Here is a 17,323-nt window from a genome sequence, read left to right as displayed (position 1 = left end):
TCACTGTTGGAAACAGCAGCCTCCAAACCGAACCTTTGCCTGTTATGCCCCCACGGTCGCTATAACTTCGTCTGTTATACAGTCCTCCGATGGCAGCAGCGGCAGCTTCGCAATTTATGCAAATGCTCGGTATTCGTGTTTAAGAAAGCTCGCCGGGAATTATCAGTGCCACTACCAATATTGCAATCATCCCCCCCCCGAGTCGACCCGGACCGACGCGCGCAAAGGCATTGAACGTTCCGATTTGTTCTGAAATTCCTCCAGCGAAGCTTGCGAAAGAGAGCGAGAAAAATAGCGAACCTCAGCTCCTAACGGATGCCGGGTGCTGAGGATATTCAACGTCACCTTGTCGTTAAGCGCTGTGCGGCATCTGATGCGCCAGCACTGATCTGTATTATAGTCCGTACAGCATCGCCAACGGACGAGCTGCTGCCGTCCTGAGTCGAGCTCCCGGCCGTCGGTAGGTACTGAGAGCCAAAACGAGAGTTGAGTGTAGAGTGCGCGAAACCCAGAGACAAAGGGAACCATCGGCGACGGGAAAGTATCCAGGAGAAATTTTCCGCTTCATAGAGAACTAGTCGAAGTAGCGGCAGAGGCAACGAGGACAGCTGCAGTGGTAAGCGAATAAAGCCAGGACCGACTGATAAACACATTCGGAAAGGGCCTTGATTGAGGGCTTGGACGGCTGAACGAAAACGCCAACACTATCTAATCCTTCCCTTATCACTCCGTGTTTCTTGATTCTTTGGTAGGGACCGCGTCGATGCAGGTGGCGACAAGGCATCAAACCTGGCGATCCTTACTGTGTCTAAAAGTAAATGTAGTAAGAGTGTGCACTGTAGGTAGCATTTTGGTAGGGTTCGACGAGAGGCGCGGCACCGTCGTGATCGGTATTAACGGCTCCTGTTTGGAGTTCGTTCGATAGGCAATGGGAAGGCAATTAGAAAAAGGGCTACTTCCAGGTTTGTGTCCTTGCGTTCCGTTGAGACCCGCAAGTCTCTGGAAAACTTTTGAATGCTACTCAGACCTACTCAATCAACCGGCCGAGCCGCAGCGAAGGCATTTTCGATTACTAATTATGGAATCCTGAGTGGCACCGTCCAACAACAGTTGCGTATGCACTGGTCCTGACCACTGTTACCAGCCATTGGATAACACTTGGTTTTGTAATCGCTTGAAAACTTTGGACGTCGGACATCGGATAATTAACAAATCTAAGTTCCGTACGTGTGAACGTACTATGCTAAACAGTAGCGGTAACAATGGAAAAATAGATGCTTTCAGGTTGACCGAAGCCGAAGTGCGTCATGCTACCTATGGTACTACCTTGTTAGGCGAGATAGCCAAGTCCCATTCCAGAAGGCCAACGATGTCCAAAAGTACAGTACGTATGAATTTGGCCTACATAAAATCGGTCAGCAATTGCTTCGTTACTACTAATGACAGCCGAGCGTTTCGCAAATGGATTGGAGCTGTTCTATGAGGATGCTTATACACTGGTTAAACCTAGACAGCGACCTGATAACCTACGTGCTCCTAATTAAGTTTTGAACTCTGAGACATTGATGAACCAAGAGACATCGAGTTTTTCTAGACGGTAAGTTGTGTCATATTCAACTATCGATATATGTAAAAGATGTTCAATACCACTCCAACTTTGGCAGGGGCACCCCTACAAAAACTATACAATTAATACTATTAACATGTGTATATTAATTAATTATAGCTATTTCACCGATGCCACTATGTATATTTAACTGGAAGGATATGACAAACGCATTTGTCCGTTTATTATATTTGACGCCTGCATTTCCGCCGTGCCGGTTAAACGCACATGTGTAACACCGGCGAAACCGCCATTATGGCTTGTTGTGACAGTAGGACAACGTGCGAAAGATTACTGCGGAGAGGAGGTGAAAGGCCGAACGCTTAAGGCTAACCACATCGACGTTGTGGCCGGTGCGATTCGACATTGGATTGGTGAATACCATTGATTTTGATCGTAGGACACCGGCCTATGATTATACCGCGGCTGAGCTTTGTCAAATCCTCTGTGAAGCCACTCTGGCTAGTTAATTGAGTCGACACTTTATATCCAGGAGTATTACAGCAAGTAAAAAGTCAATAAGCTCTAGAAAGAACAACAGTTTATGTGGAGATCACTTGATCTCTGTTGTTTTTTTGGTCGTGTAAAAAAAATACGGGAAAGGAATACCTTGTTTGCGTCCCAATAGGCCCCGATTAATCATACGGTACTGTGTTCGTTGTTGTGACCCTCTGCTGTGAGATTTAGATATAGTAGATACAACTATATTTTGGCAGATGTTTAGTTCGAACTTACATACAGCTGAGAAAGATAACACTGAATTCAATCTAATCGTTGCGGCGCAGAGTTTTGCATTAGCTGCTTGGACGATCTTTACCAAATGATCACAAAAAAACACACACACTTTGTTAAAAATTGTGTCCAAAATACGTTGTATTTTAGATTTGTTTATAGCTTATGTGGCACTGAGAAATCAATAAACTCGAATAATCCGCAGGTGTCTTTTTATCGGCCAGTCAGCTGGTGCTCCGTTAACATCAATTCGATCTAGAGTTGCGTACTAGGACTCACCTATTGAGACCTATTCGACGGGTTAGCAGCCGAAACCGATAAGGCTAACACTGACAACACCGATTCCGCATGTCATCGCCCCCGAGAGACCACATGACATTCTGTGTGGGTCGATTCGTGTTTGAAAAGATCGAGATGACCCTTTCAATGGTGAAGAGGTGTAGAAGGAATGTCATAACAGCCTAATGACCCTGGCAACTTAAAGCCATAGCACTATGTTCTTTTTCCCTGTTATGAACCTACTAGGCTTCGTAATGGATTTCACACTTTAAAGCAGAACCTGCATGCCTGATTAGGACAATTTCGAAAAGCATGTCTTGCCGTTGTCTGACTCCTATAATCCCCAGTGAGTACACATACACATGCGTCAGGGATATGGTGATAGAAATTGCATAAACTAGTCCACCGCAAGGCACTCGTTACTATTCAGGATTCGCAGATCTATCTAATGTTCGAATCAGCTATATTGAGAAATATCAATGACAAATCAGGACGAGATAAATGACGCAAAAGCAGAGCCTTCAAGGCTCGCGTGGCCAGGTTTGTATCTGCGGTCTCCGCAGTACGAAGGACTGGCTGAACCACATAAAACAACGATAGGGTCTTGTTAGAGCATCGTGCATATTGCCTACTCCAAGTGTGTGCTCCTCGTGTAGTATAGCACCGACTGTATTTTACTAAGCGCAACATTTACTTAAATGTAATCCTATAGGGACGAAGCGCAAGGATAAGCAGTGTCGTCATTCGCATCGAATCCTTACAAATAGGCTTGCCAGGGGTAATGTGGCATCGCTTCCTGATCGGATAACTCAATGTTCAAATATCTATATAGATAACGGACCGATCAGATCATAATAATTGGTAGCAACTACGGTTCAGAGTGGTTACTATAGCTGTGTACGTGTTACCGCCATAGATGACTACTTGCCTTTTTAGTCATCAGTCGAAAGACATAATGTGAAGAGATTTTTTGTATTCAATGCCTGAATACGTTCTGGCTTGCGCTTATGCCTATCTAACATCGCGCATTTTGGCAAAATGTTGAACAAGCCCTTGCACGTCATTGCTCCTAAGCAGGCTTTAAATAACCCGTCCTTAGATGTTGCTCACTACGCCACAGTCGGCCTGTGGCTTGGCAGGTCACATAGCAACACCGTAGCGTAGCAACATTACCGCGGCCAACGCCGCCTATATGACATCTTGTAGGTATTCTGAACAGATTACTTAGGACAACCGTAATAAGGTGCCAAACATCGCTTGCCGCCATTCGTATGGACGGAACGAGTGGACCTAGTCAGCACAGCCGGTTAAACAGAATCAGTGAGAGCGTAGTTTTGCGCCTTATAACGTTATGACCATCGTTATCATAGCGATCTGACGCGTCATCACTCGCCAATGAACGGGACGAGAGTTTATGATGACAAAATTAATCCTTAATAATTTAAACTCATTGTCCTTTTGTGAGTAAAAATTGTTCGAGCTAACGTCATGCTTCTCTGGGAGCTAGTCGAAAATGACGAAAAAATGCTAAGAATAATAACGAGCTGGTCAGAGGAGCGGATATATTCAAGTTAAAGAAAAAATTGTTTGAATTTTTTTGCTATTTTTATATAATATTATATTGTGATTAGCTTAGCGGCTTAAAATTACAGTTATTGGGAAACCTGATTTATGGGTTGCAAGCCCACAAATATAGTAGCTTAGTTCTAGTTTAATGACTGCAGGATTTTTGATTTGAGAACTATCCCTATTCGGACTAAGCCTGTGGACAGAACTAGACAGTAAAATATGTTGAAAGAGTGCGCACTCACCTAAAGTTGGAGAACCACTTAACGAGCTGGGCAGTGTTGTTCTTGTTGAAATTGATGTCGGGGAAATACATTTTAAGGATAGCGGAGCTGGGGTACCTGACATAAAAGAACATAAGTTTAGCCTTTCGGAGATGCATGGGTGTCAATGTCGACGTGTACCCTGACCCTCCAAGGCTTCCATTTTTACTGTATGAAGATGTCTCCGACGCTGCAAAGTTGCGAATACGCAGAATTTAGCATTAGCTAATAGGCTTCACTCTTATATCTGCGAAGTGAGGAAAACCTAATTCCTTTTTATCTTGTCTTCGTTAAGTCAGCAGCAAAATGCTTCTGTCACTGAAGTTTTTCTGTACTAGCGGATATAAACTGTGCGCGAAGACAAACGACGACGTCCACGTAACTAGCAAGATACTGCCCTATGAGAATAAGAATTAGTGATAATAACTGACACCTCGTACCTGGAGTAGCACTCCCCTCATGACTGCCGCCTCCGGGGGTTGTTGTTCGTGGACAGAACGGTCCACTATTTCCTCCTAATGCGCTTAGCGCACTGGTTGTAGCTGTACTGTTGAAGTACCTAAAAAGCCATCGATAGAAAACAGTACATTGTTAAGCAAATAAGCAATTATCACGCAATATTTTTGTTATATAGCCCAGTCATCGTCACCAGCAACAAATCCCCAACGAGTTTCTGTATTGAACAATGTATCCTGTAATGACACTAGTAGTAATAACAACGCCAATCGAATAAGATGGTCTCCTCATCTTCCATTCGTACCCGCTCTTCACAGTCCTCACTCGTGAATCCATCTGCTAGATGTTTATTTTTTGCACGACTGACTGGTCTCGTCTAGATGAACAGTGTCACCTAAATCAACGTGTTCCGTTCAATTCAACTGGGCCAAAGAGGATAAAAATAAAAGATCAAAGACGGAGAGAATTTCCTGTCTACCTTCTCCTTAGGCTGTGGCATTAACAGTTGGGTTATTTCGTTGATGTCGACCCGCCGTAGTGGTCGACCAACCAAAGCAATCATGTTACCCTGCTGCCGCGGCGTAGCAGGCGCACGAAGCTATCACGGTCTCAGTCATCGACATCTTGTTGATTCTGTCGTTGTGTGACCAGCTGCGATCCAAGCGAAGTTCTGCATTTGGACCACATACGCGTCGGAGCTGTTCGTCTGTCTGAGTCGCTGACTACTTGATCTCTATCTTTGTCGCGTTTTAGCCTCTGCTTTGCTTCGTGGATAAGTTATACTTGTTGTTCTTCAGAAAAATCTACGCTATCACAAACTGGACAATGGAACGTATTGCTCAATGGCGAAGAGGAAAATACCTGCTGAAGCGTACTCGGTGGATGATAACAATGGATTGAGGATTGGGCATCACTTCCAAAGAGTAGTTAATGAGTACCGATATAAAGCGAAAGCAATATAATCGTAGTGGAATTCACTTTTGATAAATAAGCCGTTGTAGTGAAACGAAGGCAAAAGGAAAAAGTAAAAGTGGAATAAGGAACATGTTTTTCTGGGTGTTCTCATCGGCGCTCTATTCGGCACAAACTCGTGGCTCAATTGCCAATCAAATATAAAAGTAAAAAATATAGATACTTCACGAAACTTGGCTTAGCAACCCCGCCACTGCTTACAATCCCATAGTCAAAATGATAGTCAAAGAATTGGCAGTGATTGTTTGGTAACATTAAATAGGTAGACGTCTAGTTACGGTTACGGCAGCAATCCTATGCAAGGCCAGGCAAGTTGGCCATATAGAACCGGATGCAAGTATATCCTGAAACTTCAAATTTGAGCGGTTGGAAGAAGTATAATATTAGTCGTCGATGTTGGAGGAGTCGCCCAACGAGAATGAGAACAACTGGCTGGCAAAAGAAGCAGTTGAGTTCGCCTGGTCTCTACGCGTCAGTACACCTTGTATGAAGTAGTACGAGCAACAAAATCGGCCTATGACTACTACTATGACAATAAGTAAGTCGATCTGAGGAGTAACGGCCAGCAGAGAGACAGAGCAAAAGTATGGCTGGCAATTTAACTCAACAAAACCTACAACTTCACAAGAAGAGAAACTCAGAACGACGAAAGCTTTGCTTGAGGAAGGTAAAGAAGGCTAGAGAAGGCCAAAGAGCCTTGATTGAACGCATTGGATAGGATAGGACAGCACAAGCGGACGCAGCACAACAGGGGGGAACACCTGGAGGACATCGAAACCTCGAAGAGAATAGCTCCTTTGGTGCTTCGGCACTTCAGTGCTCTGCGGCTGGTTTATACTGTCTTTGGACAGAGTGTTGGCTGGATCTTTGGCTAGCGCTGACAATTGCTGAGGCTTCAACTACTATTCAAGCTGCTGTTGAACTCACACTGATAGTTCAACTGTTGGTAGAGGAGGCAACAGCAGAACGGGGTTCTGCACGAGACCGAATGGTTTTCGTGCGAAAACAGGCCGTTTTTGGAAACGAGGGAACAGATCTCGTGTATGTGTGTTTTGGTTATGAACGCAGAGTCACAAACGTGAACTGGACGAACAATTCGGATCATCGCTAAGAGAGATTCGATGGATCTGTCCTGGCGCCTCTAAATAATAACGACAACGATGCTTTCCTCAATGTGTGACTCCTAAACAAGCAATTTGCTGTTGTACAAAAGCGTCGTAGTAATGGTTTAGACAGGTTAGTGAGTGGATGGCGATGCTCTATTCATATACTTTGGCAAGATCGACCTGGGCGGCGCGTCACAAAGGTATCAATGAGGTTGAATCTGTGACTGCAATTCGGTTCGCCGTTGTAGGTCACGACAACTTGGTTGTTGATCATGACAACGAGTCAATGTGCAATAATGAGAAAATGGAGCGAGAGAATATCCTACCTAATGGCGCACACGACCCAATCGGTATTGCGTGTTACGTTAAATCCAAAGAACGTATTGACGAAACGTGGTAGTTAGTTCACAGGTAAATCCGCTCGCAAGGTAAGGACGCTCAACTCACTGTTGTCACAACACCGTGCAAAACTGCTTACAAAAGCATCTACCTCGAGAATGGCACTAGCTTATAATTAAGCTAACGCTGAGACGACTTCAAATCATACGTAGTGATGGCCAATCAGGCTACCATATAGTCCACGAGCATGAATTGCTGTGAAATCCAGTACAAAATACAACATATCGTAAAAATTCACTACATGTCCTATAACCGGTACAGATTCGAATCCACCTTCCTCACAAAACCAAAGCAAACCCTACCTAGTACACATCTTGTGCTAATTGTCTTTCATGGAATCTCAAGATAGCCGAAGGCCCGCCCGCAAAGCCTAGGTCGCCCACCCCTCCGTTAGCAAGCGCCCATAGAAGCTAACCCTTATAGACTATTCTCGTTCAAGTTCTTTTGTTCCCAGCTAAGCCCCTTCCACCCGCAATGGGTCCTTGCCCAAACAGTTTGAATAAAATCGGTCGAGAAGCCATTTGCCAGTAGCAGAGGCAGCAGCCGGAGCAGTGGACGACATCGACAAGGCGAGGCGCTTCAGGCTTCAAGGCGCCGTTCCTTGGACTGCTGCTCTGCCACACAGCTCATGATGATCGTCGTCATCGTTGAGGACAAAGAGTAAAGAACAGCAAATGTTAAAGAGGCAAGCAACGAGGTAGAGCGCTGAACTAGGTAGCGATATTCTTGCTTGACTCCTAGTCGGGCTGGCTGTCTCAAAACAGAGGCTGGTTGCTTGGCACGCGGGGACACTTCTAGGCGCGGCGGTGAGGCGGGCCCAACCATCGAAGGATGAGTCAGGAGGACATCTGCTGTCAACTAGAACACTGGCGGACAAGCAGGCGGACTCGTGCTGTTTTATCGAATACGCACATTCACCCATGCCCACGACAGATCCGCAAGGATTCGTCCTTCTTTAGCTAACTCGAGGAGGCGTTCTCCTGTATTGTTCGGCTAGCCTAGCTGCGTGGGCCTTCTCTAGTGTAAGTACGATCACGATAACGGCCGCAGGTTGCGACGTCGATAGGAAAAAACAAAAAGAAGAGCGACAGATCATAGTAAACACCGAGCCCCGTGAACGAGGCAAACCTTGCCTCTACCCGTAAGCCTAGTGTGTAACTCTAGGTAAATCCTCATAGCATCCTCGTGTTGGTCGAGATGACCATCAACAACAATGACGGGGCTACTGATCAGCTGCCAATAGACTTTGTCGTCTTTGTCAATGGAGAATTTCGATGGTGGACGAAAGCTGCAGACACGAAGCGATCAAGCAGAAGAGTGAGACGATAGATTCAGCGAGTGCGATAGAAAAGTATTCTTTACTGCGGCGGCGCTGCTGCCGGTGGACATTAGAAAAGAGATATATCCTGGGCTTGATGATCCTGAGAACGCACAAGCTATGTTGTGGAATAAGAATTAGCTCCTTTTGTCGGTGTACTTGCTATCACATATCGCGATATCATACTGACAGAATTTGTTGTAGCCGTAACGCTTACAACAGAGGTAAAACTACGACGAACTATCGATGTTTACTACTCCGAAGAGAAAGTCCGGCCAGTGGCTAGAAAGAGTAACTGCTGGTGCCCGCCTAACGCCTATTCGGATTCACTCGTACAGGCTAACGGATCTATCGATCCGATAGCACGGCGGCTATATGGCCGAGGAAGAGGCATGGCCAAAATCGGTATATGCCTTACACAGCATCAGTAGAGTGTTTCGTCTCTGTGGATCAATAAGTGCTTGTTTATTGGGAAAAGAAACAATGTCTAGGGCCGACTGACGGTCGGCTGGCCAGTCCCGGCCTGTACCCGCACGTTATCACATACTCCCTCCTCTTTTTATGTCGATACCCTGTCGTCTTCTCGATAGAATCCTTGTTTCCTAGCACTTTCTCTCGCCCGGTTTCTACACTATGCTTTGGCTGTTATCGATGTTGCTTATTTCTTACTGGCCACATGCTATTAGTGATAACTGCCCGATCGTTTGCGATGTCGACCACTTAGCCGAAACAGGAATCTAACCGGCATAATCACTCCAAAGGCAACCGTAACTGACAGACAAATCGACAACGGGAACTGGATGTCTGCGAATTGAACCTTTTAGCTTATTTGGCATAACTCATCACGTCGCTTTAGTCCGATTACTATCGTATGAATAACAAGAAAGAACCATGATGACAAAAGGACGATAGATGTTTTGGACCGGAGTAAAAGCACCGTATGATGTTCTACAAAATCTACCAAAAAAATGTTTACTTACTTGAAGATATTCATCACATCGTACGGGGTGGGTAGTTGAGCGGCCGTCGTGCTTGCCGGCTCATTGGCTCCCTCCGACAGCGTATCGCGGTCCGACACAGACGGGGTGTCCTGGTGTGACTTGTTAAGTCCGGCACGCTGTAGATACAAGCCGAACGCGTCGGCAGGTGATGACGCCGCAGTCAACTGGGATACCGACCGCTGTGACGAAGCTGTCGCACACTGCCCTGCCGGAGGCAGGTTAGGGGTGGTTGGAGGTTGAACAACGGCGGGGGTTGTGGGAGTGGCGCGTGGCTCAGGTGTCGCTCGCAACTCTGACCCTGCGGACGACGCCTCCGCTGGATGGTTACCCCCGGTAGCCGCCGATGCCGACGAAAATGGCGCTGACAGCCTTTGCTGATGCTCGAGCTGGGACAGGAAGAGTTCGTGGTGTAGGGACGGATTGGGGATAGCGACGCTGGTGGGTAGCGAGACCGGGATAAGAGGTGGTGGATACGCTGCGGACATTGCGGACAGGCTAGCGGGCAGCAGGGAGCTTGCGGGCGAATCACCCCCAGCACCACTGCCTCCTCCACTCCCGCCCAAACTGAACCCCTTCGGTGAGTCGGAGCGGCGGGGCGCGAGTCTCGTATCCGTGACCTTGTGCCTCTTCTTCTTTCCGGGTGTGACGACGAGGGACATGGCCTCGGTCTGCTCGGCGCCACCGCTGCTGCCTGTGCCCCCGCTTGCCGGTGGGGGTGATTGATCTCCGTCGCCGTACGGTGGGGTATCACTCCTTTTGAGGGACGGCAACGATGTCGCTACCACTGCTGAGCCTGGCGACACGTTCGGGGTCGATGTCTTGACGCTGGCGAGGACGTTGGCGAACATCGGCTTCGACGACGCGGTAATGTTCTGCAGCTCGTTGCGGGGTGTCCTACCTCCTCTGTCGATCACCTTACTCTTAGCCTTACGGTCCAACATTTGGGCGAACAGGTCGCGCTGACTGACCAGTGCACTAGCGGAGCCGCTAGTCAGCGCTAGGAACGATTCGGGCCGCGAAAGGTCGAAGGTCGACGGAGGGTTGGGACCCCGCAAGCCGAGAGACGCGGCCGCTGCCGCCGAAATCGTCGACGGGGGTGAGGACGTTCGGTCCCGAAGCGACGACTGCAGATCGTGCCGCGACAGCGACTGAAGCGTTGCCTGCTGCGAGGACAAGGTATGATGCTGATGATGATGGGGAACTCCTGAGGTTGCTCCAGTCGCCAGATGGTGGTGGTTGCTGGTAGATCCTGCGCGTAGCTCCAATTTGCCACTGCTGCTATTGTTACTGACGATGTCAGGCGGGAGAAGTGAATGGTCGGGGTGCGTTAGACGGGGCACGAATCGCGAGACGATATTGTCGATCACCTGCGTCAACGTGTGCGTAATCTCGCTCTTGAGCACCGCGACAAGCCGCTCGAGATCGGCGTTGCGTTCAAGACCCGCTGAGCCACCGCCGAGATGCGCCCCGTCACCGTTCAGTTGTTCGTACTGTTCGCGGAGTCGCGCCCGGAGCGATTCGCGATCCTCGGATCGTTTCACCGGCACCACATCATCATCAAGCCCCTCCTCATCGTTATCGTCATTAATCACTAGCGATTCGCCGCCACCGCCATTTTCGACCGCGGTCTGTCGCGACGGCTGGTAGAGCTTCCGTTTCTTGCAGCCGTTCACGTTGATGTTGGTTGGAGCACCACCGTTCGCACTGATGCTTCCAGCAGGTGCAGAGCCCCCAACACCTCCGCCCCCTGTGAGCCCTTCCGGTGTCGGACTCAGGGGTCCGGATACGGCTTTCAGCTCGGCGGGTAAATCATCCTTTTCGCTGTGACTCTCGTTCATTTCGATACTTTCGCGGGCTTCGCGAATTTCCCGTTCGTCTTCGTCTTCCTCATCTTCCTCCTCCTCGCCAGCGACATCGCTCTGATTTGAAGACGGGGGGCTTTGCAGGGGTGTCGGAGGTTTGTTCTCTGTTCCACTGTCCTCAGTGTGTTCACCAGCGTTATTGTTATTATGCTGCTGGCCCCCCAACTGTTTTTCTTTTTGGAGAATGTCACGAAGCAATGTGGCGCTATCTTTTCCGCCGGCGCCCTCCTGCAACATGACCATCTTGTCTTCTAACGTGAGTTCGTCCAGTTCCTGCTCTTTCTTGATGTCCGGGGTAGCCGGATCAAGTGGAGTGGCTCGCGGTAGCTGCATCGCGGCCGGTGCGCTCAGGCATTCCGCCATTACTGCACCTAAAACAGCAAACAACTGCAAACCAGTAAGTGTTGCGGCCGAATGCTGACGAACGGCCGCCTACGGGTGTTTTGTTGACGACGTCGTTGCCGACGCTGTTCAACTACGTTGTAATGTAAAGAGGTTTTCGAAAGTGTCAAAAAAAACACGATCGCCGTCGATCTGTTTCGCGCTCCGGATCCAGAGCACAATATCCATGCGCGAAGGAGATTTGGAACATCACAGAAAAGCACTAACACACGCTACACTCGCGGCGTTCCTTCCAGCGCTGTCTCCTTTTACCAATTTCTCAGTTTCTAATACGTCGGTGACTGCTTCAGTACATATGGTACTTGTTATATAGAATTGATACTTCTGATCGTGTATCGTTTCTCACTCTCCTGTAAACATCAAACACAATACGAAAAACGTCGTAATAATAACAATAGGCCATAACTGTCTTCTTCGCATGGTCAAATGCATCACCACCATCACCAGCATCGGCATAGTTGCGTACGCTCCAAACCGAAAACCGCCCTTCTAACTGCCCTCTCGTACAAGATGTCGTCCACGTCAAGCACTATTGCATCGTACAAATGCAAGTACTCCACAGTACACTCACACACCAACTTCGTGAAGTGATGACCGCTCACACGTGCACACACATATAAACAATTATTTCAGGCAAATTCGTATTCGTGCGTGGAGCATAAACCTCAGAGAAATTTACTGATATCCCACCACACGTCAGCACATTGGCAGGCAACGCGCTGATAGATACAAGGATTCGCTATTTACAGCTACTTAATCACGCAATGCGCAACCCCCTAAATTCAGCTTTTTTTAAGACTCTAAGTTTAAAGTGACGCGTAACAATATCGACTATTGCATAGCCCCACTTCTGTCTTTGATAGTAGTCGTAATGGCCGTTGATGATCGTTCCGATCTAGCGCAAGACTCACAGTTAATACTATCCACCTACACGCGGGACCCCTCTCCGCTCAGACAGGGTCAAACAATCACTTAGTCAGGAAAAGTGAGTAGGGTAAGAATAAGTGCATCCTGTTACAAACCAGTTACGATTACATTCGGTGCGTCAGACAGCAGGCGAGATATAAATTGTGTGAGGTTCGGCAAGGAACCGTTACGCTGAGAATATAGGTACGTTAGAAAAGGGAAGCTAGATAGTTAGGTAAGCAGATACGTGAGTGGCGTGAATGTGGATGACTGCACACAACGTTAGTAAATCCTCTCTATCTTGCTGATTTATCCCAGTAATCCGTAGTTTGCTAGCATTAAGAGAAGCTGAAAGGCCATATACAAAAGCCGTCCCATGTTTCCTTAGCTCTGATTAGCAGCCTAGATCCCACCTTGTAAACCAAATAAAATTTATCGCAACTGTATGTAAACGCCTAACTAGGAGAAAAAAAAAAACTAGAGAGACCCAAATTATAATACAATAACAGGTATAATACTTCTAGCAGTAATGAGTTCTTTCCCGATTTGCGCGACTTTGCGATGACGATGACAACAAATGGCTTAGGTTTCAGGAAGGCCACAAATTGCAATACGATCTTTTGTTCGTACGTATTTGTACATTGTCAAACTGTTTGTAGACGGCGGCTCATCATAGTAAGTCGACTGTTTCCCTGCCAGCGAGTTGTTCTGCTTGGGTCCCTCGTATACGCGTCATGAGTAGGACAACCAACGAGCTGGTGACAGCAGACAATACCCGAGGCGATGATGTAATCGCCATCGGGGTAACGTTAAACAGGTGCCTAACTTCTACGATAGATGCAAATGTAGCGGGCGGATGATTGCAGGTGTTGCACAGTGCGGTCATAAGTATAGCAAGAGATCATAATGGATTTAGGGGACCAACAGAGCTTACCGTGATATACCCAAGAAAATTCGTGACGGGGGTCCCCGATTTCGTTGTGTTTATATTGCTGCTGCTGTTATTGTTATTGTCGTCGTCGTCGTCGTCGTCCCCTGTCTTTGTTGTTGTGGTTATTGTCCGTACTGGCTATAGCACGTTTACATACAATACTTGTCAGGGCGTGTATAGGTGACGATGAACGCGAGGGCTTCGACACTCGTTCGCGCACGTCATTGCTTTGTCTTTGCATTAACGTCTTCACTATGACGGGCGGTGGGGAGTTGGGAAAGAAGAAACAACACGAAGTTAACCTATGACAACGAAGCCAGGGACAGTCAGATTCCCTTGCCGTATCTGTTGGCTGTTGTCTGCGGTGAACGTCTCGGTTCAGAATTAGGATGCACACAATTTCTCCTGTTTCAGCTTTACGTAACAACGAAAACACGCACTCACGGAAATTCACAATATTTATCAAAATGATTGTTTGCTTTTTTTGCCAGTCAGCTAATTAGCTAACCGTCAATTTTCCTTGTTCCGCTCACACACTCTCGTTGCAAACACTTCAACATGTGCTTGATATTAAATTGTCGAAACGATCAAGATCCACATCTATACACACGCTGATCGCTTGGTGCCTCGATAACATGAACATCGACAGCTAGAAAACAAATCGAGCAGGAGTAGGTTATCGTTGTAACGTCACTAGCCGGACTGGGCGAAATGGAGATGATATTGGTCGATCTCAAGATGATAAGATGCTGCGTTCCGTGTTAGTGTGCTAAATAAGGGTCCTATACTTGCGCGATTTCGGCGGTACGGGCAACGCCGGCATCCGCCTACAACTGGCATTACCTTAGGTAGGTTTGAGGCATAGGGCACTACACAATTTATGAAGAATCAGAACTTAACAGAGGGATGAAAACCGGGAACTGTCTCTGTATGTATGTATGTGTGTGTGTGTGTGTGGTTTGAAGTTACGTGCTATTATTTCCGGTTCGTTCCACTCACTCCTTTAGCTTTCGGTTCGAGAAACAAGAAGTTAACCTACACATTTATGATCAACTAAGTTGCTGAGTTGAGTCAAGTTAAGCTGTTGTGCAATTAAGAAACTTGTCATTGATTTTACTGCTGTTATTGTTTCTGTTGTTGCTGTCGTCGTTGTTGTTGCTCCTGCACTGCTGATGAACCTCGATGTCCAGACACACGCACGGCCTATATCACATATAAAGTAACACGAGGAGTGGTCAGTAGCTATTGCTGTTGTCGTGTTAAAGATTCGACGTTAATTAACGCCCCAGATAAACTTCATACGGATAGCCACACACACACACATACACATACACGCTCACACAAACACCCCTTTAATAACGATTTGATTGGGGAAAGACGTTGCGGCTCCAATGTTTCGTCACAGCAACACGAGTAATAAGATTAGTACCAGTAATATTCTCACCTACTACCGTATCACGGACTGGTCAACATCTTCACCGGTTTTTCCTCTTTAGGCCTGTTTATTTATTTTCCTCGTCTTCCTTTTCTGATACTTCATTAACAGCGGCACTCTGTTGACACTGAGATTCGATCAACACCCGACATTTCGACTTCACTTTCAACGAAAGCACAGATGGGAGCTTCAACAGCTGAAGCAGCAGCAGCAGCAGCGGCAGTTGTGGCTCATCACGACTCGAGTACTGCCACTGTCCGTTCTTCCTTCAGCGACCCTATGCGTGTATAGTCGAGTAAGACCACTCGTTGCCAGCGGCGCTCCCTATAGCTTCTTAGCGGGTCTCGTCTCGGCTTGTCCCGTCTCTTAGTGAGCGCCACCGCGAAGACACTGCCACCCAGTCAGCGTTCAGATGGCGACCGTCTTGCCTTGGCAAGAGCAAGGAACACACTGCTTGAGGAGCCGCTTGCTCAGCGGCTTCGCCCGGTTCCGTTCCGCCAGTCGTATCACACTACCATCGCACACCGCCACTGCTTAGGAGGTTCGCCGCCGCTGCTGCCGCCGCCGCCGCCGCCGCTGCCGCCGCCGCCGCCGTTACCGCTACAGCCGCTCCCGCAGCTGCTGCAATTGTCGCCGCCGTTGCTGCCCTAGTCTCAATAGTGGTTCGTGTCGCCAATAGTTCGACTCTTCGAGTCGCTTGCTACGTCCGCAGGCCAGGCTAGGCCAGGCTGGCGATGTCTTTGCCTCGTCGTAGTCGTAGACTTTGCTGGCCAGTTTGGAAGCTTAGCTAGAAGCTGCTATCGTAGTGATGCTGCTGTTGCTGCGACGCTCTGCGACTACCACTGCCACCGTCGTCGCCGTCTTGTCTGCTGCTGTTCTGCCGCTGCTGCGAGTGCAGCCGCCGCGCGTCGCCCCTTCCTTCTTCACGCGGCCGCAGCTACGGGAGAGACGACTTGGCGGGCCCTCCGCGTTTCTCGGTGTATGTAGTCTTAGCCTTCGAGCCTTCTGCTTGGCTGCCAACTTAACCGCGCTAGTCCGACGACGGCGGGCGCGGCGGTGGCGGCGGCGGCGGCGGCGGACCGAAGGATCGGTAGCAGCAGCAACAACGAACCGAATAGCGGGTCAGCGGCAGCGGGCCGTAGCGTAGACGCTGTACCCTCGTAACACGGGTAGTAGGCCGCTGTCTCACCGCGCCTGGGCGCCGTTACCGCCATCGGGCTCTTAGTGGTTCTTTGTGAGCGCCGGCCGCTGATTGGCTGAGGGGGCTGCGGTGGGCGGAGCCAAGGAGAGAAGGACAGACCCTGTTGAGAGCTACCGGCGGATGGTGCGAGTCTGCGCTGCAGAACAGTGAGCAGCAGGCTTACTGGGCCGGCGGACGCGGCAGAACACTGGCTAGAGCTGCTGCTTTGGCCGGCTGTTCTGAGCTGAACTATGCTGAGAAACGCGGCAACTGGAGATTGGCGAAGGGGACAGTCGGTCCTGTTGCAGTGCGACAAGAGCGGCTCCAAGTGCACTCATACGAGGCAGCGTCGGCAGGTAACATAACAGAAGTGAATGGGAATTCGCGACCGGAGCAAGAGTTATCGGTGGAATCGTTAGAAACGAGGCTTGGTTGGGCAGACATTTCGCGCGTTGTACGGAAGAGAGTACTCTGAAAGAGCTGTGTATTTGTAGAGAGGTGTAATTGCAATTTACCGCTTAGCTTACGCTAGAAATAATAGCAAAAGCTCAGTTGCAATAGACCGTCTATTGTCCTCAAGTGCGCTATGTAGCTAACAGCACGATCACTACTCACTCCTACGGGGAACAATGGAGACGGAGCCGTAAATACGCGCGATGCACACGGACATTATTGGAAACAAACGGATCTGTGGGACAACCCGGAGAACACACGTAGCCTGCACGTAGGATGCGTCGGGCAATGGCTGAACGTTACGGGCACTCGACGTCGGTGCGATGGTATCAATGAAGGCAAGATGACATGCGCACAGTTGATAGGGCAAGTCAGCGGAAGACACTAGGCAAAACCGATCTGCTGGCAAGCGGAATCAAATTGTGAGAAGAAAAGGACAGGACGAATAAGCGATAG

At 48.5% G+C, this 17,323-nt stretch overlaps 1 protein-coding gene across 8 annotated transcripts in view; it reads right to left on the bottom strand.

The window, feature by feature from the left end:
* The window catches only part of LOC111248913 (uncharacterized), a 44,438-nt gene extending 28,285 nt beyond the window's left edge, over nucleotides 1-16,153 (bottom strand). Inside the window, exons 1-6 of one of the 8 annotated variants that reach the window (XM_086986357.1) lie at nucleotides 15,244-16,153; nucleotides 14,917-15,002; nucleotides 13,803-14,051; nucleotides 9,678-12,312; nucleotides 4,887-5,005; nucleotides 4,429-4,636 (exon numbers count right to left, since the gene is read on the bottom strand). In XM_086986357.1, coding sequence (XP_086842483.1) covers nucleotides 4,429-4,636; nucleotides 4,887-5,005; nucleotides 9,678-11,923 — 2,573 coding nt within the window. In that variant the 5' untranslated portion in view covers nucleotides 11,924-12,312; nucleotides 13,803-14,051; nucleotides 14,917-15,002; nucleotides 15,244-16,153. Of the gene's footprint in view, nucleotides 1-4,428; nucleotides 4,637-4,886; nucleotides 5,006-9,677; nucleotides 12,313-12,873; nucleotides 13,746-13,802 lie in introns of those variants that run through there. The other 7 variants (XM_086986355.1, XM_086986356.1, XM_022802019.2 and 4 more) reach the window with 7 other exon arrangements.
* Between the last annotated feature and the right edge of the window lie 1,170 nt (nucleotides 16,154-17,323).

The sequence above is a fragment of the Varroa destructor genome, unplaced genomic scaffold, assembly GCF_002443255.2.
Source record: "Varroa destructor unplaced genomic scaffold, Vdes_3.0 BEIS01000004.1, whole genome shotgun sequence".
Classification (NCBI taxonomy): domain Eukaryota; kingdom Metazoa; phylum Arthropoda; class Arachnida; order Mesostigmata; family Varroidae; genus Varroa; species Varroa destructor.
The sequence above is the reverse complement of the archived record's forward strand: the minus strand, read 5'-3'. Positions and strand labels throughout refer to the sequence as shown.